Source organism: Theobroma cacao, chromosome 5, assembly GCF_000208745.1.
Source record: "Theobroma cacao cultivar B97-61/B2 chromosome 5, Criollo_cocoa_genome_V2, whole genome shotgun sequence".
NCBI lineage: Eukaryota > Viridiplantae > Streptophyta > Magnoliopsida > Malvales > Malvaceae > Theobroma > Theobroma cacao.
Genome location: NC_030854.1, coordinates 36,494,917 through 36,516,709, shown reverse-complemented (window position 1 = coordinate 36,516,709; position 21,793 = coordinate 36,494,917). Strand labels below are relative to the sequence as shown.

Sequence of the window (21,793 nt, the reverse complement as noted above, 5' to 3'; positions counted from 1 at the left end):
AAAGAGCAAAAATAAAAAGGCTGAGATTAGTTGGTCATTGCCCCTTGCGTTACCTCCAGGCAAATATTTCAAGTCAGAGCTGAAGTTGTAGGACTAGACTTAATTGGAAAAATCTATATGGGTCTGCATTCATACTGGATTTTGATCACCATATCGTCGCTGGAATAATTGAGCATAATTGATATATATTTCCACCACTTCTATATTTTACTTTTATTAATCTCAGAAAGTACACCTATTCATCTTTATTTTTTTTTCCCATCTTAATATCTTAATGCTTTATTAATTCTCACTAATTTCAAAAAAGGATAATATAATTATTTACAATCTGCTGCTAGTTTAATTACTCTAAGAAGGATTTTTTTTTTTAAACATCTTAATACCTTGCTTGACACCTATATTGAAATGAATGACCAAGCAATAAAAACTATATTTAGGCTTTGAAACGAATTCTATACATCAACCTATAGAGAAGTTGGAGAGATGGAACAACTTTATCAGATAAATTACCTACATAACTGTCAGAAAAATTGAGAACCAGAATATTAAATGGAGGAAATCAGAGTCTTTATATGCAGTGAACAAGATTAAGAAAAAGATTTGACTCATCCAAATTAAGTCCAGAGCAATGTGCTACTCGAATTGTTGCAACCATCAGACAAGTTAATAATGATAGAAGGGAGACTTAAAAGTAAACGTTAAGAGGAAAAGTTGGATTCTATGGAGGATTTGCTCAGCAGGGTCACTATAATGGAACCCACACTGTCTGTTAAATTCCAAACGTGAAAACAAGGGTAAGTTGCCTTGTAATTTCTTGGTGGAAATTGAAAAAGAAAGTCTTGAAGGAAAGCCACTCTCCAGCAAATTCATTTAGACATATTCTCATCCTCAATCAGAGAACGTTGAGCACAAGAAAAATTATTTTATTTGTGGAATATTAAACAGTAGAGGTGGAATTTTACCCTTGAAATGTGGACACAAGACTAGAACTTGAAACTGTTATTATATCAATTTCTTGGAATTGATCATAAGGAGAAATGATACATGGAAGGGAGACCTTGAAGTAAACGGAAAAAAATGCTCAAGGTCAACAAGTTTGAACCCAGAGTGGAAACATAGAAGGAAAAAGCAATGGAAAAACTGCCCTGCAATTATTTCTATGGGAAAATTTCCAAAGTTAGCGTGGGTAATGGATCAATCCCACTAAGAAAAGTCATATTCTGGAATGATTAAGCTGTGGTCATGCTTCCTAGCATTTTATTCATCAGATTTTACTTTAATTCTTCTTCAATAATAGAGTTTCATTTGACTTCTTAATGTTTTAAAGTGATTTAATTTCGAATATTTTTCATTACATTATTTTCTTAAAAGTCAGAGAAAAATATCCACACAAAATATACTAAGGACATGTAACATGCAATGTAATTTATAATGTGATGGTTACGTTAATTTTAATAAAATAATTTGATGAAAAAATTAATGATTCCAATGAAATAACTTAAAAATTAAAAATTAAAATAATAATCTTATCCCTTTTCCGGTTTAGAAGACAATGCACTACAGAGTTTTGTTGTAAATGCAATACCAACCAAAGGTGGAACAACATCACAAGCTAATAGACTATATATCACCTGGTACCTGCAGTTGAAGGAAATACTTGAACTAAAAAAACTGTTAGGATTATTGGGCTTGTCAGGTCCAGGCCCATTATGCCCAATAAATAAGCTAAGATATCAGCCCAATTTGTAAATTGGGTTCTGAGCCCATTTAACAAATCAAGCTCAATAGCTCATTAAATTGGCTTGGCTTAACAATGAATTACACAAATGGTTTTTAATTTGCTCTCCAATATTCAGGGTATACATTTGTCCACATTTATCACGAAACTAATTCTTTTTTGGACTTAATTACTATTTATTTCTTTATTTATTTTTTTGTCTGTTTCTTTCATTTTTCTTACTCATTAATAAATATTAAAAAAAATTTCTCTATCTTCTTAACATCCTACTAAAACTTAAGAAAATTTTTCTCACTCCGAGAGTATTCAAGAAAACACACTTATTTTCTTGAAAAAGCTTTGTTGATAGGTTCACTAGGTATATTACTTTTTAAAAAAATTCATTAAATGTATTATGAAAAGGTTGATTTTAACTTATTATTATTATTATTATTATCTTAAAATTAATTTTATTAATTTCATTAAATAAATGAAAATCAGCATATAAAAACTTTTCAAAATTCACCTAACGCTTTGGTGAAATTTAAAATATTTCCTTACCTAGAGAATTTTCGAGAACTATGTCTCTACAATTTTCATGAACAATCTTATCATCAAAAGTTTCATTTATTAGCCTAATTAGTATTCTTAATTAACATGATGCAAACATGAAATAAATAGAGTGATTTTCCAATTTTATTAAAGAGCAACTGAAAACCTTCAAACTGAAATCTTTTCTTAATTCTCCCAACGTTTTGATGAAATTTAGAATCCTCAAATATTAATGATTAAATTATAAATAAAATATTAATATTTAAATGATCAATTATTAATAACTCTAAATAAATTATTAATATTTAAATATTAATAATCATAATAATATTTAACTTATAAATAAAATATTAATATTTTTAAAAAATTTATAATTAATATAATAAAGTATTAATATTTTAATTATCAATTATTAATATTTTAAATAAATTATAAGTTATTAATATTTAAAAATAAATAATCATACGAATATTTAAATTATAAATAAAACATTAATATTTAAATTATCAATTATTAATATTTTAAATAAATTATAAGTTATTAATATTTAAAAATAAATAATCATACTAATATTTAAATTATAAATAAAACATTAATATTTAAATTATCAATTATTAATATTTTAAATAAATTATAAATTATAAATTATAAAAATTTTAAAAATAAAATAAAATAAAAATAAATAATCATAATAACAATTAAATTATAATAANTATAAATTAATTATAAATAAAATGGTAGTATTTTATAATACTAATGATTAAATTATAAATAAATATTAATATTTAAATTACCAATTATTAATATTTTAAATAAATTATAAATTATTAATATTTAAAAAATAAAATAAAAATAAATAATCATATATATAATAAAGGGTATTTTTGTTTTTTATCTTCTATTCCTTTCTTATTTCAAAATTATTCTTACTAACAAAACATTACAATAAATTATAATAATTACACTTGCTTTATTTCATTCGTCGTACCAAATTACGTAATAATTATTTTATTATATTTTTATCTTATTTTATTCGTACATAATAACTATTTAATTCTATCATGGTCGATTCTACAAACCAAACGTGACCTTTGGGTGTAAGAGAAATGTAACATCCCGTAGCCTTGTATGGTAGTTAACATAACAGTCCCGGTAAGACGAAGGAATAATTGGTGCTAGTTTATGTGCTAAAGAGTGATAAAGGAGTAAAGGAATACTCCAAAGTAATATATTTCACACACATAAAAATAATAATTAAATAATAATATCTTCGTCGATGATGAATTAACGCGTTAAAAAGTAATTTGAAAGTGAAGTGGGATATAATAATACGTTTCGGGACCAAAGAAGACAAGTAGAAATTTTTGAAATAAAATAATATTTTATTTAATAAAATAATATTAAAATATTATTAATAATAATAACAATAAATGAATAAAAAAATAAAATGAAATGAATAAAGAAAAGATGAATAATGAAAGGGTAGGATGGGTGGAAAATTAAGCATGACTTTTTTACTTTACTTTGATCACATGAGAGAAAAAGAAAAAAAAATAAAATAAATGGAACAAGGGCCGAGTGGCAGCCGCCCATGTGGTAAATAAATTAGTTAAGAAAATATATTTTTTGAAGTGATGAATTGAGTTAGTAGGAGCCGGCCACATGGAGTGAAGGAAAAAGGAAGAGAAGAAATGATGATGATGATGATGTTAGCAAAGGATGAGAAAAAGAAGGAAAGGAAAGAGAAATAAAATAGATGAAAAAGAGAGAGATAAAAGAAGGAAAAAAAATCTAGAGAGTAGCCGGCCAAAGAAAGAAGAAAAGAAAGAAGAAGAAGGAAAGAAAGGTGACCGGCGGTGAAAAAAGGAAAAGAGGAAGCCATTTATTGAACAAAAATAAAAGGGAGGAAGAAGCTGATTTTTGATAGAGGAAAGAAAGAGCTGTGCAGCTGATTTTGATAGGGGAAAACAAGGGTGTTAATTGCTGGAATTTGGAGGAAGGAAAAGAGAAAGATTTGGGTTGTGGTGGCTGGCGGAAAAAGAGAGAGCTAACCAACGGTGGAAGTAGGGAGGGGACTTTAAGCTGCCAATGATGTGAGGGAGAGAGAGAGCTTGTGCTGTCCATGGGTGCTGGTTCATGAGAAGGCCGGCTGGAACAAGGTGGAATAGAAAGGGAAAGAGAATAAAGGTGGAGATTTGGACCACCCAGCCCAAATTGGTAAAAATTGCCTTGCTCTTTTTTTTGGACTTGTTATGAAATTAGATTATTTGGAGGCTAGTCCATCTTGTTTAGCTAAATTTAGATTATTGATGATATGAATTAAATTAAGTTGTTTTAATATAATATTTAAAAATTATTTTATGATTTTCATAGGATTAAAGCAAAAAAGAAAATATGAGATGAATGAATAGTGTTTTAAATATAGTTAAAAAATTTTGAAATGATTCATTGTGAGGAATTATTGTTGTCGGAGGAATTTATTTACATAAATTAGTTAGAAGTGTTAAGTTACATGTTATATTAATTGGAAGAAATAAGGGAGAATAATGTGGATGAAATTGGAAAATGATTAAGTAGATTTGAAATGATTGTTGTTGCCGTAAATATGGTTAATATTATAAAAATATTAAGATGGGTTTGGGCGGAAGTTACTTCGAAAGGTTAAAGTGGGCACTAAATATATTGAGTTTGAATTGTTGTTAGGAAAGCTTGTATTGATGGCGTGCCGAACAAAGTGAGATGTGATCGGCAAGTAGGAATAATTATAGACACGTAAAAATCAATAGCGATGTAATATCCCGTTATTGTGAGGTGAGTAGGAAGTGTCAATTTTAAAATTTTTGTAAATATATACCAATACGTAAAATCTATTTTAAACGCGAAAATTGTGGATAGCATGTGCTGGTAGCAATCTTAGAAAATTGTGGTTGCAAATTATGTTTAGAAATCGTTTTGAATATATATATATATGTATAAATTATATGTAAAGAGTTTTAAAAATCGGGAAACAAGCCTTTCGCACTGTTTTACCTCAAAATCTGTGCCTTATATTTGTGCAGTGTGCAGTCATGGTTATATTGCTTATCCACCATGCAAATTATTGTTTTGAAGTTCATGCATAAATTCATTTTGAGAAAATGATAAATTTTATCATACCTTATGTTGAATGCTTTGGAAATAATTTTGAAACGAGATTTTAAGGACATAAAGTGATTTCTAAAATGGTTTTATAAACCGAGAGATTCGAGAGTAGGCCAACTATCACTTGGGTTAAGTGTGACCCTCGTGCACGAGTGAGCTCTAGCTAGAGGACTTTTGGATCGCCAACGGGTGGTTAGACGTGGTGGGGACCACGGCCTGTGATATATGTATGCGTGGCTAGGCCACTAGATGATTACGCAGTTGCAACCGCTTGATTCTCCGATGTCAGCTAACATCATTGAGACTTCCATGGCATGTGGAATCCGGTGGAGCGAGACTCCCGGAGGTTATTATGTAGTAGTGGGACCACGGATTTTATTTGATTTCCTACTCGAGACAAAAATCTCTTTGGGTTTTTAGACTTTTATTTCTTACATGGTGAAAACAAAATTATACGGTTTCCTGCAGCTTCCCCCCTGGATTTATTGTTATATGAATTTTACCCTCGCGTGTGAGGTGATTTGCGAACTATATATAACTCTGGTTACTATTTGGTTTCGCGGGAGCTTGGCCAACTTTATTGATTTGATTTGAGTATTACATGAGATAATTTCGACTGCAAAGATCTTTTATGAACACGAGGTTTAAAACGATATCTTACTGATTTAGTTTGAAAATGGTTATTAACCTTCTCGCTGCACAAAAGTTTACTTACTTGATTTGATATACATTATGGTTGATTATGACTTATAAGAGATTCTCGATATTTTCTTTTATATATATAAGGTACAAATCTCCATTTGAATTAAATATTTTTATCTACTTTTGCAATTTTTATTATTCAAAATCTTTACCTTATTACTTGTTTTTCATCTACGCCTTACTCACAGAATCGATGATCACTGAGTCTGTGAGACTCACACTCCTCTCATTTTCTCTTTTGTAAACAGGGATCAGCTTAACGTGCAATCATCGGTGCATACGATCCATTGTAGATAGGTAAAAGCATCTCTTAGCCTTTCATTCCAAGTCGCTCACTGTTAAAGGTCAAGTTTTAGCAATTTGGCATCATTATGTAAATAGATTTTAGTTTTGATATAAACGAAAATTTTGGGGTATTAAACTCGATGTATTTAATCATGATATTATGACTTAAAGATCCCAATCAAATTACTATGCTTATTGTTAAATTCATGGAATAAATATATATGTTTTGAGCATTAATAATGTTTAGTAAATATGTATAAAGAGATATCTAGAAATTTCATGAAAGCTTGTTCGGGACTTAACGGGATCTTCCGGAAGTCTCGAACGTCAATAGCGACCGGGGAAGGGTCGTTACAAGAAAGACATTGAGCCTTGTGGATTTAGGAATTGGGATTCCGCGATCCATCCCCTCCATTTCAGATTTTTATTTTATTTTGTTGCACTTTCTATTACTATTATTATTTTTTGTTTTTGTTTTTGTTTTTTAATTCAATTTAGACTATCAAGTTCCAAGACCCAATTAACCCATTAAGATCCAAAAATAATTAATACATTGGGTCTTAAACCTGATTAATAAATTAGGTTCTAGGTTCAATCATCTCACTCTATGATTGTCACTTATAGTGAGAGCATTAAACTTGAAGAAAGAATTAAAAAAAAAAAATCAAGCTCTTCAACATACCATTTAACTAAATAGACAAGCATATAGTAATTGCTCATAATTTTCTTTAAAAAAATAAGAGCACAAATAACAAGTATTTGATGGAATTAATACTAAAGTCAACAATGTTAACACTTGATATATCTTCATCATTAGGAAATCTTAGAAATTTGGTACTCAGAAATCCTCCTAAATCTTATTGAAATTACACACAATTTTTTGGATTTTCTTTCTAAAGCATTATTTAGGTAGAGAGAGCTTTAAGCTCTCCAATACCTTGGCCAGGAATGGCATCATAGGTAAATTCATAACACTAAGGACCTGTTCACTTCTGCGAATGCCAGTCTTACAAAATGTACTGAAGTCTTCACAGTTGTTCCCAACAAGGTCATAGCGGCCGAAACAATTTTCCTTGTGGAGCTCGTTGGCAATGTTCACAACGGTTTGGGGTGGTAAACATTTGGAGCTACTGCAGCTGCCAGCTCTTTTCAACATCTTAACCAACTCCGATTCTTCGTATTGGTAAAGACAGAGGGAATCGCTTGAAAGGGCACCGTTGGATAGGAAGCAATCCAGGCAGGTCTTCACCACTCCGAGGTGAACGTTGTGCTGATATCCACATTTTGGACAAGGAGGGTCTTGCTTGGAGAGACCGTCACTTTCTGTCGGGATGAAATGAATCGCACAATCTTCACCAACATATATTCCTGGAATTTTCATTAATTAAAGCGTATGAGTGTCTCCAGGAAAATCAATGTGCATATACATTAAAAGGAAAAGAAACGGAAAAGAAAACAGACCATGATGGCTGTATGAACCAAATCCCCTGTAGCCATATATATGATCTCCAGGTTTGAATCTGCAGCTGTCGATTCTGTGGGTGAACAGTCGCTTCCCTTTTTCCTTCATTTTCTCCATCTCTGAATAAATCTTCCTCTCTCCCTCTCTCTGTCTTGTTCTCTGCTTACTTCATATCGCAGCCTTAAATAGACCTCGGAACCTTGATTCTGAGAAGCTTCATTGTAAGTTTCCTGTCATGGAGACTTTTCTTTGGCGTACAATTTCCTGTATCGGTTTGGGTGAAAAATATGGGACCTATACAGAGGACTTAGTCATCACCTCAGCAAAAGAGATAGCTTAGTACAACTGCAACTTGCGTCCTCCATCAATGACTTAAAACTGCTTGTTGAATCTGTCAAAGTAAGCAACGGGTTCGAGGTTGGAAGCTCCCGATTGACATAAAGATTGCACAATGGCAGTGGAAAGAAGATAAATTATATCCTAAAAACGCCAAACTTCAAGTTGGAGAAAGAACAAGACACATTTCTTGGAGGCCGTGCACTGAAAGTATGGAAACGTACATCAGACAGACTTGCTCAGAATTTCAATGAGTCAATGAGCCAGAACGTGAGCTCTAGCTGTCTAAGGGGGCGTTCGGTATGCTGTATGCATGCGGAATCATTTTTTGTATTTGAAATAAATATATTCACATTTGTCAGAAAGCTGCAGGAAGTAAGAAAGCAGTGCCGGCTCATCCTTTTAGAAAGAAAAGTCATTTTAAGTATTTTCTATTCAAAAAATATCTAAAAAAAAATTGTTTATATACAATGTTTTAAGAGTTAAAAATAAAAAAAATAACTAATAATTACAATATTTAACTAACATAATTTAAATTTAAAACTAATAAAATAAAACACAACGTTTCATTTTATTTCAAGTTTTTCCTCTTGCTTTCTTCAAAATGGTGCGCACAGCTCTGTTCATTTATTTCCAAACTTCCTGTTTCTTCCTTCTGCTCGAGTCTTCTTCACAAAACTCTTTACAATTGCTTCGAGCTTATTCAATGCTGTGTTATCTAATACTCCCCCTCAAGATGATATGTGAATGTTGTGAACATTCATCTTACTCAAAAGATTGTGGAATTGCCTTGGTTGTAAGGCTTTAGTGAATAGATCAACTAGTTGCAAATTAGTTGAAATATTTATTGGTTTGATTGTACCTTCAATCACTTTCTCCATAATGAAGTGGCAATCCATCTCTATATGTTTGGTCCTCTCATGGAAGATCGGGTTCTTGCTTATGTGAATGGCTGACTAACTGTCTGAATAGAGTACCACTGCAACTTTATGCTTAATTCCAAAGTCTGCTAAAAGATGTTTCAACCAGATAATTTCATAACTAGCTAATGCCATTGCCCTGTACTCAGCTTCTACTGAGCTTTGAGAACCACTGATTGTTTCTTAGATTTCCATGTCACCAAAGAATTTCCAATGAATATATTGTATCCTGTGATTGACTTCTTAGAATCAGGACAACCTGCCCAATCACTGTCACAGTATCCCACAATCATTAAATTTGATTCTGACTTCATCAGGATACCTTGACCAGCTGACCCCTTCAGATATTTCAGCACCCTGTGAGCTGCATTCATATGTTTAAGACTAGGCTTGTCCATAAACTGTGACAATACTTGAACTGCATATGCTATGTCCGGTCTGCTGAATGTGAGGTATAGTAATTTCCCAACTAATTGTCTATAGTCTGTTGAATTGATAAGCTTCTCTTCATCTTGAGCCTTGACTAACTTCTGATTATAGTCAATAGGAGTGGAGATTGGTTTTGCACCTAACAACCTATGTTTTTCTAATAGATCCAAAGTGTATTTTCTTTGTGATATGGAGATACCTTCAGGAGATCTTGCTATTTCTAACCCGAGAAAATATTTGACTATTCCTAAATCCTTGAGCTTAAAATGTGAACTTAGGAACAATTTCACATCATCTGCAGCTTGTTTTGAAGAACTCCTTACTAGTATGTCATCTACATACAATAAGAGTGCAATGAACTCATCATTGTTTGTTTTCATAGTAAACAGTGAGTGATCTGCATTGGACTGAATAAATATAATTAAAGATGTGATTTTGGCATTCCTCTCCCTAGATGCCTGCTTTAAGCCATATAGTGACTTATGAAGTTTGCAGACCAATTTCACTTTTTCTAGATACACCCCTTGGATCTCATATTCTGGCGATATGTCCATGTACACCTCCTCCTTTAAATCTCCATTCAAGAATGCATTGTTCACATCCAACTGTATTATATGCCAATTGAAAGCTGCTGCTATGGCAAAGAATACTCTTACTGTTGTTTGCTTAGCTACAGGACTGAAAGTCTCCTTGTAGTCAAAACCTGCAATTTGGTTATACCTTTTTGCAACCAAGCGAGCTTTATATCTTTCAATTTGTCCATCTGCATTCAACTTCACTTTGTACACCCACTTGCACCCAATTACATGAGAATTTGGAGGTCTTGGTACTGTGCTCCACGTTTCACTGTCTTGTAAAGCTTTCAATTCAGCACTCATGGCATCTCTCCAATGAGAATAAGTAGTAGCTTGATGATAAGTGGAAGGTTCAAATGTGTGTGACAGAGATGTAGTGAATGTTTTGTATGTAGGTGACAGGTTCTTTGTAGACAGGAATTTAGTGATTGGGTGAGCAGTGACAGTATGAGATTTTGAAGGCATGTCAACATGATAAGCATCCAGATATTTAGGAGCATATTTATGTCTTGTGCTTCTTCTAACTGGTAAATTTTCATTTGGATCATGTTCATTGCTGCTGGTTACATTTTCACTGTTAGTTGCAGTAGGCATACTAACTGTATCAAGGGAATTTGGCTCAAAGTCATTTATCTGTGATGTTGATGGTGTTTGAGCACTTGTATTAGGTTCAAAACTATATGTTTCAACAAGTATGTAATCTTGGTAATGAAAATTTGGTAAGTCTGAGTCAATTTGAGGTGAATATTTGGTATGCATACCGGGTGTTTGACAAAATGGTTCAGGCCATGTAGTGTGCTGTTTTGACTGAAAAGAGAATGTTCCTTCATGAAAAACAATATTCCTTGAAATTATGATTCTGTTTGCATTGAGATCATATACCCTATAACCTTTTGTGTTATTTGGATAGCCTAAAAAAATGCATTTTGTGGCTCTTTGGTCTAATTTCTTTCTGTGCTATGACAAAGTAGATACAAAACATAGGCTACCAAACACTCTCAAATGCTCATATGAAGGTTGTCTCTTATATAACAATTCAAATGGGGATTTGTTCTTGAGTAACCTTGTTGGTACTCTATTAATGATATGCACAGCTGTCATTACAACATCACCCCAAAAGTGAGTAGGCAGACTAGATTGAAATAGTAAGGCCCTTTGTCAAACCCTGTTCTATAACATAATTACGACGTCATTTACATGCTCAATAGAATGTTTGCATATTTAGGAAGTTCGAGGAATCGTTAAAAGATGATATTACCCCTAATGGTACCATTAAGTCGATTAAGCCTCGAACTAGTTCAAATAGGAATTTTAAGGTAAAATTAAGAGTTTCACGGTCCAGGAATGACTCAAAATGATAATTCAGAGCTCGAGGATCAATTTGGAGTCAAACCGAAATTTTCACTATCCAGGGGCAAAATGATCATTTGCCACATGGAGACAAAATGGAAATTTTTAGAAAAGATTTTTTTTTTGCCCCATTTGACTTATTGGAGTATGGGTTGAGGTTTAGAAGTGAAAAATTTTAATTTCGGTATAATTTGGAGTACAGGGGCGAAATGGTAATTTTACCACTCGAGGGCAAAACGGTAATTTTGCACCCCCATAACACTTTTTCAGCACAAGGTCTTCACCCATCATCATTTTTGACCCTTGAATAATGTATGGTGGAGATTTAAAGCTTAAAAGATAAGAATTTAAAATATAGACCAATCATGGAATGTCATGTGGTAAGTTTAAATTATTATATTATTTAACTATAAAAATCAGCCCACACCACCATTTTCTCTTCATTATGGCCGGCCATAGCAAGAAAACAAAGGGGAAAGGAAGAACAAACCCAAGGTGGAAAGAAATTCAAGAGAAAAGTGTGGATTTTCAAGGAAATCAAGTGAAAAAAGGTAAAATTTCTTGATTTTAGTTTATGAACTATTTTCCCTATGCATTTTCCCTTAATTTTCATGGTTGAAAAGTATGCTTTCATGGTGAATTCATGGCTGGTCACAATGGGTATGGAGAGAGAATGATCTTGGATTGGTTTGATTTTTAGGTATGTTAGTATTTTTAGGTGATTAATGATGTGTAGTATGAAAACAAGTGAAGAAAACCACCAAAGGTTTGGTGCCCATCAATAGCCGAATTCTCTAAGTGAATAATGAGGAAGAATGAGATGTTATTCTAGGTGATTTGATTAAGAAATAATAGTTTTTGGTGTAGGAATTAATGAATTATTGAGAGAAAATTAAGTAGGAAAAATCACAGAGTTAGTGTACCATTGTTGGCTGAAATTTCCAAGAAAAAAAGTGAAGATAAATTTTGCCTAATTGTGTGTTAATTAGTTGTGCTTGGTGAATTGAGAGATTGGAAAAGCAATGGAGCAAGTTGGAGTGAAATTGGACGCATTGGACAATTTATCGGATGAAAAATCGACTTAGGCCAATACCGGGTCTAGATGGCTACCCGTGCATTTTTCATTTCATATCATGCATATATATCGAGCTTGAAATAGCTTATGACTGTTAGACACAATTTAATTAGAATATGTGTCATGGATTATGGCTAGGTGATGGGCCATTGGATACGGGTAAAGGACTGTACCCACGGACTGAAAATAGGAGTATTTCTACTCCTAATACTGTGAGTGGATAATTTATCGTCTTAAATATCTAGAGTAATTATACTTGTTTGATGCTTTTATTGAATGGTGAGTTTAAATTATAAAATATTATGTTTTCCAATTAAAATATTTTTTTTATAAAAAATGAGATTTATACTGGTTTTGAAATCAAATATTATTTTAGAAAAATTGAGTATATGGAGACTGTGTTGAATTTATGATTTTATATGTTATTGAAATTGTAGCTTATGACACTGGCTAAATTTTTGGGGTCGGCATGAAATATATGAATAGTTTTGGATTGGTCTCGGTAGACTGGATTAAATTTTATTCGCCATATTATGCTACTGAAAATTTTATGGGTCTGGTGGTATATTAAACGGTCACTACAGTAGTGGGGGTTTCCGTGGAATGCCTATGAGAGGGGTACGACAACCCAATTATATATTTACCTCCAGAGGGAGATGTTGGGTGAAGTATCTCCTGAGGTAAAATTTGAGTGCACCTCACGTTCGGGGCACCACGAGAGAGTGAGACTCAGCCAACGCCAAGGAACGGCTATGTGTCAAATACGAAAACATGTTTATGGGTGTGAAACATTTAATAGCCTTGGCGATTTCAGTGGGATACTTTGACGAAGGTACCCGCAAGAATGATTCTGGCAGGGGCCAAGTTTAAGAAACTTATAAGCTAGGGAAATTTTGATGAAAAGAAATCGTTGGTATAGATTGAAATGAATTTTGCGTTATGAACATTATTGAAATATAACATTTTTATATTGTCTCCATCTACTCGGTTTTAGATGCTTTTGATGGTAATTGTTTACTCACTGAGATTAGATAATCTCACCCCTCTTCCTATTCATTTTTTTTAGGCTCAGGACAGTTTGTTGATAGTTGATTAAGACAAGAATTAATCTTGGAGTTGCATCCTAGAAAGTAAGGGTTCGTAGCTCTACACCTTCTTGGTCAGTTAAGGGCCCACATGTCGCTGTAAAAGTAATTTTATGCTTTGGTTATTTGCTTTATAGTATATATGAATATAATTAACTTTTACGCTATAAGAATTATTTATCGATAGCTTTATAAAAAATTATTTTACAATAAAATAGTTTATTTTATTGAATATTTTTATTATATTCAAATGGTCAAATTTTCACTTCAAATGAATGTTTTAGATACTTAATTTGTTTTTAAATTACTAAATATATTCTTTCTGCTTACCTACTACATTTTTAGTAAGTTTTGAGATTTTTGACGAAAAATGACGAAAATGCCTCTATGAGCCAGAAAATAATATTTTATTATTTTGATTTGAAAATGACTTATGATTTCTTGAAATGTGAGATTTAATAACTGTTGCTCACCGGGGAGATGCGGAAGCTGATGCTAAGCCTTGCGAGGTTTCGATTGACATTCGGGGTAATGAGTGCCTATTGGGACATTGCGGCGATTGTTATGGGCCGATGGGAGTTCTGGGTCATGACACCCTTGCTACAACCAAAATATGTTGATGCTTCCGCTCAACAACCCCATTTTGTTGAGGGGTCTCAACACATGAAAGCTGATGAACTATGCCTGTTTTGTCAAAAAAATCTTTTAGTCTGAATTCTAATCCATTATCTGACCTGATGCATTTTATTGAGTGTTCAAACTGTTTTACCGCATAATTGTTAAATGTTGGTATCACTGCTAAAACAAAGTGAGATGTGATCGGCAAGTAGGAATAATTATAGACACGTAAGAATCAATAGCGATGTAATATCCCGCTATTGTGAGGTGAGTAGGGAATGTCAATTTTAAAATTTCCGTAAATATATACCTATACGTAAGATCTATTTTAAATGCGAAAATTGTAGATAGCATGTGCTGGTAGCAATCTTAGAAAATTGTGGTTGCAAATTATGTTTAGAAATCGTTTTGAATATATATATGTATCAATTATATGTAAAGAGTTTTAAAAATCAAGAAACAAGCCCTTCGCACTGTTTTACCTCAAAATCTGTGCCTTATATTTGTGCAGTGTGCAGTCATGGTTATATTGCTTATCCACCATGCAAATTATTGTTTTGAAGTTCATGCATAAATTCATTTTGAGAAAATGATAGATTTTATCATACCTTATGTTGAATGCTTTGGAAATAATTTTGAAACGAGATTTTAAGGACATAAAGTGATTTCTAAAATGGTTTTATAAACCGAGAGATTCGAGAGTAGGCCAACTGTCACTTGGGTTAAGTGTGACCCTCGTGCACGAGTGAGCTTTAGCTAGAGGACTTTTAGATCGCCGACGGGCGGTTAGACATGGTGGGGACCACGGCCTGTGATATATGTATGCGTGGCTAAGCCACTAGATGATTACGCAGTTGCAACCGCTTGATTCTCCGATGTCGGCTAACATCGTTGAGACTGCCATGGCATGTGGAATCCGGTGGAGCGAGACTCCCGGAGGTTATTATGTGGTAGCGGGACCACAGATTTTATTTGATTTCCTACTCGAGACAAAAATCTCTTTGAGTTTTTAGACTTTTATTTCTTACATGGTGAAAACAAAATTATACGGTTTCCTGCAGCTTCCCCCCTGGATTTATTGTTATATGAATTTTACCCTCGCGTGTGAGGTGATTTGTGAACTATGTATAACCTTGGTTACTATTTGGTTTCGCGGGAGCTTGCCCAACTTTATTGATCTGATTTGAGTATTACATGAGATAATTTCGACTGCAAAGATCTTTTATGAACACGAGGTTTAAAACGATATCTTACTGATTTAGTTTGAAAATGGTTATTAACCTTCTCGCTGCACAAAAGTTTACTTACTTGATTTGATATACATTATGGTTGATTATGACTTATAAGAGATTTTCGATAGTTTCTTTTATATATATAAGGCGCAAATCTCCATTTGAATTAAATATTTTTATCTACTCTTGCAATTTTTATTATTCAAAATCTCTACCTTATTGCTTGTTTCTCATTTACGCCCTACTCACGGAGTCGATGATCACTGAGTCTGTGAGACTCACACCCCTCTCATTTCTCCTTTTGTAAACAGGAATCGGCCTAGCGTGTAATCATCGGTGTGTACGATCTATTGTAGATAGGTAAAGGCATCTTTTAGCCTTTCATTCCGAGTCGCTCCGCTGTTAGAGGTCAAGTTTTAGCAATTTGGCATTTGGCATCATTATGTAAACAGATTTTAGTTTTGATATAAATGAAAATTTTGGGGTATTAAACTCGATGTATTTAATCATGATATTATGACTTAAAGATCTAAATCGAATTACTATGCTTATTGTTAAATTCATGGAATAAATATATATGTTTTGAGCATTAATACTGTTTAGTAAATGTGTATAAAGAGATCCAGAAATTTCATGAAGGCTTATTCGAGACTTAGCGAGATCTCCCGAAAGTCTCGAACTCTGATAACGACGGGAAGGATCGTTATAAGAAAGACATTGAGCCTTGTGAATTTGGGAATTGGGATTCGGCAATCCATCCCCTCCATTTCAGATTTTTATTTTATTTTGTTGTACTTTCTATTACTATTATTATTTTTTGTTTTTGTTTTTGTTTTTTAATTCAATTTAGACTATCAAGTTCCAAGACCCAATTAACCCGTTAAGATCCAAAAATAATTAATACATTGGGTCTTAAACCTGATTAATAAATTAGGTTCTAGGTTCAATCATCTCACTCTATGATTGTCACTTATAGTGAGAGCATTAAACTTGAAGAAAGAATTAAAAAAAAAAATCAAGCTCTTCAACATACCATTTAACTAAATAGACAAGCATATAGTAATTGCTCATAATATTCTTAAAAAAATAAGAGCACAAATAACAAGTATTTGATGGAATTAATACTAAAGTCAACAATGTTAACACTTGATATATCTTCATCATTAGGAAATCTAAGAAATTTGGTACTCAGAAATCCTCCTAAATCTTATTGAAATTACACACAATTTTTTGGATTTTCTTTCTAAAGCATTATTTAGGTAGAGAGAGCTTTAAGCTCTCCAATACCTTGGCCAGGAATGGCATCATAGGTAAATTCATAACACTAAGGACCTGTTCACTTCTGCGAATGCCAGTCTTACAAAATGTACTGAAGTCTTCACAGTTGTTCCCAACAAGGTCATAGCGGCCGAAACAATTTTCCTTGTGGAGCTCGTTGGCAATGTTCACAACGGTTTGGGGTGGTAAACATTTGGAGCCGCTGCAGCTGCCAGCTCTTTTCAACATCTTAACCAACTTCGATTCTTCGTATTGGTAAAGACAGAGGGAATCGCTTGAAAGGGCACCGTTGGATAGGAAGCAATCCAGGCAGGTCTTCACCACTCCGAGGTGAACGTTGTGCTGATATCCACATTTTGGACAAGGAGGGTCTTGCTTGGAGAGACCGTCACGTTCTGTCGGGATGAAATGAATCGCACAATCTTCACCAACATATATTCCTGGAATTTTCATTAATTAAAGCGTATGAGTGTCTGCAGGAAAATCAATGTGCATATACATTAAAAGGAAAAGAAACGGAAAAGAAAACAGACCATGATGGCTGTATGAACCAAATCCCCTGTAGCCATATATATGATCTCCAGGTTTGAATCTGCAGCTGTCGATTCTGTGGGTGAACAGTCGCTTCCCCTTTTCAATTTTTTCCTTTATTTTCTCCATCTCTGAATAAATCTTCCTCTCTCCCTCTCTCTGTCTTGTTCTCTGCTTACTTCATATCGCAGCCTTAAATAGACCTCGGAACCTTGATTCTGAGAAGCTTCATTGTAAGTTTCCTGTTATAGAGACTTTTCTTTGGGGTACAATTTCCTGTATCTGTTTGGGTGAAAAATATGGGAGCTATACCGTACAGAGGACTTAGTCATCACATCAGCAAAAGAGATAGCTTAGTACAACTGCAACTTGCGTCCTGCATTAATGACTTAAAACTGCATGTTGAGTCGGTCAAAGTAAGCTACGGGTTCGAGGTTGGAAGCTTCCGATTGACATAAAGAATTGCACAATGGCAGTGGAAAGAAGATAAATTATATACTAAAAACGCCAAACTTCAAGTTGGAGGAAGAACAAGACACATTTCTTGGAGGCCGTGCACTGAAAGTATGGAAACGTGCATCAGACAGACTTGCTCAGAATTTCAATGAGTCAATGAGTCAATGAGCCAGAACGTGAGCTCTAGCTGTCTAAGTGGGCGTTCGGTATGCTGTATGCATGCGGAATCATTTTTTGTATTTGAAATATATATATTCACATTTGTCAGAAAGCTGCAAGAAGGAAGAAAGCAGTGGCGGCTCATCTTTTCGGGAAGAAAAGCCATTTTGGGTATTTTCTATTAAAAATATTTAAAGAAAATTTATTTATATACAGTATTTTAACAGTTAAAAATAAAAAAAATAACTAATAATTACAATATTTAACTAACATAATAAAAATTTAAAACTAATGAAATAAAACGTAACGTTTCATTTTATTTCAAGTTCTTCCTCTTGCTTTCTTTAAAACGATGCGCACAGTTCTGTTCTTTTATTTTCAAACTTCCTGTTTTTTCCTTCTGCTCAAGTCTTCTTCACAAAACTCTTTATAACTGCTTCGAGCTTATTCAATGCTGCGTTGTCTAATACTCCCCCTCAAAATGATATGTGAATGTTGTGAACATTCATCTTGTTCAAAAGATTGTGGAATTGCCTTGGTTGTAAAGCTTTAGTGAATAGATCAACTAGCTGTAAATTAGTTGAAATATATATTGGTTTGATTGTACCTTCAATCACTTTCTCCATAATGAAGTGGCAATCCATCTCTATATGTTTGGTCCTCTCATGGAAGATCGGGTTCTTGCTTATGTGAATGGATGACTGACTGTCTGATAGAGTACCACTGCAACTTTATGCTCAATTCCAAAGTCTGCTAAAAGATGTTTCAACCAGATAATTTCATAACTAGCTAATGCCATTACCCTGTACTCAGCTTCTACCGAGCTTCGAGACACCACTGATTATTTCTTAGATTTCCATGTCACCAAAGAATTTCCAATGAACATATTGTATCCTGTGATTGACTTCTTAGAATTAGGACAACCTGCCCAATCACTGTCACAGTATCCCACAATCATTAAATTTGATTCTGACGTCATCAAGATACCTTGACCAGGTGACCCCTTTAGATATTTCAGCACCCTATGAGCTGCATTCATATGTTCAAGACTAGGTTTGTCCATAAACTGTGACAATACTTGAACTGCATATGCTATGTCTGGTCTGTTGAATGTGAGGTATAGTAATTTCCCAACTAATTGTCTGTAGTCTGTTGAATTGATAAGCTTCTCTTCATCTTGAGCCTTGACTAACTTCTGATTATAGTCAATGGGAGTGGAGATTGGTTTTGCACCTAACAACCCATGTTCTTCTAAGAGATCCAAAGTGTATTTTCTTTGTGATATGGAAATACCTTAAGGAGATCTTGTTATTTCTAACCCGAGAAAATATTTGACTGTTCCTAAATCCTTGAGCTTAAAATGTGAACTTGGAACAATTTCACATCATCTGTAGCTTGTTTTGAAGAACTCCTTACTAGTATGTCATCTACATACAATAAAAGTGCAATGAACTCACCATTGTTTGTCTTCATAGTAAATAGTGAGTGATCTGCATTGGACTGAATAAAACCATATTGTATAATTAAAGATATGATTTTGGCATTCCACTCCTTGGATGCCTACTTTAAGTCATATAGTGACTTATGAAGTTTTCAGACCAATTTCACTTTCTCTGGATACTCCCCCTAGATCTCATATCCTGGCGGTATGTCCATGTACACCTCCTCCTTTAAATCTCCATTCAATAATGCATTGTTCACATCCAACTGTGTTAGATGCTAATTGAAAGCTGCTGCTATGGCAAAGAATACTCTTACTGTTGTTTGCTTAGCTACAGGACTAAAAGTCTCATTGTAGTCAAAACTTGCAATTTGGTTATACCTTTTTGCAACCAAGTGAGCTTTATATCTTTCAATTTGTCCATCTGCATTCAACTTCACTTTGTACACCCACTTGCACCCAATTACATGAGAATTTGGAGGTCTTAGTACTATGCTCCATGTTTCACTATCTTGTAAAGCTTTCAATTCAGCACTCATGGCATCTCTCCAATGAGAATAACTAGTAGCTTGATGATAAGTGGAAGGTTCAAATGTGTGTGACAGAGATGTAGTGAATGTTTTGTATGTAGGTGACATGTTCTTTGTGGACAGGAATTTAGTGATTGGGTGAGCAGTGACATTGTGAGATTTTGAAGGCATGTCAACATGATAAGCATCCAGGTATTTACAAGCATGTTTATATCTTGTGATTCTTCTAACTGGTAAATTTTCATTTGGATCATGTTCATTGCTGCTGGTTACATTTTCACTATTACTTGCAGTAGGCATACTAACTGTATCAAGGGAATTTGGCTCAAAGTCATTTATCTATGATGTTGATGGTGTTTGAGCACTTGCATTAGGTTCAGAACTATATGTTTCAATAGGTATGTAATCTTGGTAATGAAAATTTGGTACGTCTGAGTCAATTTGAGGTGAATATTTGGTATGCATACCAGGTGTTTGACAAAATGGTTCAGGCCATGTAGTGTGCTGTTTTGACTGAAAAGGGAATGTTCCTTCATGAAAAACAATATTCCTTGAAATTATGATTCTGTTTGCATTGAGATCATATACCCTATAACCTTTTGTGTTATTTGGATAGCCTAAAAAAATGCATTTTGTGGCTCTTTGGTCTAATTTCTTTCTGTGCTATGATAAAGTATATACAAAACATAGGCTACCAAACACTCTCAAATGCTCATATGAAGGTTGTCTCTTATATAACAATTCAAATGGGGATTTGTTCTTGAGTAACCTTGTTGGTACTCTATTAATGATATGTACAAGTGTCATTACAACATCACCCTAGAAGTAAGTAGGCAGACTAGATTGAAACAGTAAGGCCCTTTGTCAAACCCTGTTCTATAACATAATTACGACATCATTTACATGTTTAATAGAATGTTTGCATATTTAGGAAGTTCGAGGAATTGTTAAAAGACGATATTGCCCCTAATGGTACCATTAAGTCGATTAAGCCTCGAACTAATTCAAATAGGAATTTTAAGGTGAAATTAAGAGTTTCACAGTCCAAGGATGACTCAAAATGGTAATTCGGAGTTTAAGGATCAATTTGGAGTCAAACCGAAATTTTCACTATCTAAAGGTAAAATCATCATTTGCCACCTGGGGACAAAATGAGAATTTTTAGAAAAGGTTTTTTTTGGCCCCATTTGACTTATTGGAGTATGATTTGAGGTTTAAAAGTGAAAAATTTTAATCCCAGTATAATTTGAAGTATAGGGGCGAAATGATAATTTTACCATATGAGGGCAAAACGGTAATTTTGCACCCCCAGAACATTTTTCCAGCACAAGGTCTTCACCCACCATTATTTTTGACCCTTGAATAATGTGTGGTGGAGATTTAAAGCTTAAAAGATAAGAATTTAAAAAATAGACCAATCATGGAATGCCATGTGGCAAGCTTAAATTATTATATTATTTAACTATAAAAGTCAGCCCACACCACCATTTTCTCTTCATTATGGCCGACCATAGCAAGAAAACAAAGGGGAAAGGAAGAACAAACCCAAGGTGAAAAGAAATTCAAGAGAAAAGTGTGGATTTTCAAGGAAATCAAGTGAAAAAAAGTAAAATTTCTTGATTTTAGTTTATGAACTATTTTCCCTATGCATTTTTTCTTAATTTTCATGGTTGAAAAGCATGCTTTCATGGTGAATTCATGACTAGTCAAAATGGGTATGGGGAGAGAATGATTTTGGATTGGTTTGATTTTTAGGTATGTTAGTGTTTTTAGGTGATTAATGATGTGTAGCATGAAAACAAGTGAAGAAAACCACCAAAGGTTTGGTGCCCATCAATAGCTGAATTCTCTAAGTGAATAATGAGGAAGAATGGGATGTTATTCTAGGTGATTTGATTAAGAAATAATAGTTTTTGGTG

At 33.5% G+C, this 21,793-nt stretch overlaps 1 protein-coding gene across 2 annotated transcripts; it reads right to left on the bottom strand.

The window, feature by feature from the left end:
- On the bottom strand, positions 7,135-17,508 carry LOC18600142. 2 transcript variants are annotated; one of them, XM_007030452.2, is made up of 3 exons: positions 17,387-17,475; positions 7,859-7,954; positions 7,135-7,765 (listed from the first exon to the last, which is right to left on the bottom strand). In XM_007030452.2, the coding sequence occupies exons 1-3, from the start codon at positions 17,415-17,417 to the stop codon at positions 7,299-7,301; spliced, it is 594 nt and encodes a 197-aa protein (XP_007030514.2). In that variant the 5' UTR covers positions 17,418-17,475; the 3' UTR covers positions 7,135-7,298. The 2 variants fall into 2 exon arrangements, with proteins under 2 accessions (XP_007030514.2, XP_017976209.1); XM_018120720.1 differs by lacking the exons at positions 7,135-7,765; positions 7,859-7,954 and adding an exon at positions 16,567-17,197 and having other exon boundaries at positions 17,291-17,508.

Coding starts and splice junctions, on each gene's coding strand:
- LOC18600142 (XM_018120720.1), bottom strand. CDS start 17,417: ATGGAGAAAATAAAGGAAAAAATTGAAAAGGGGAAGCGACTGTTCACC. Junction 17,198..17,290: donor TGGTTCATACAGCCATCATG/GTCTGTTTTCTT, acceptor TGAAAATTCCAG/GAATATATGTTGGTGAAGAT.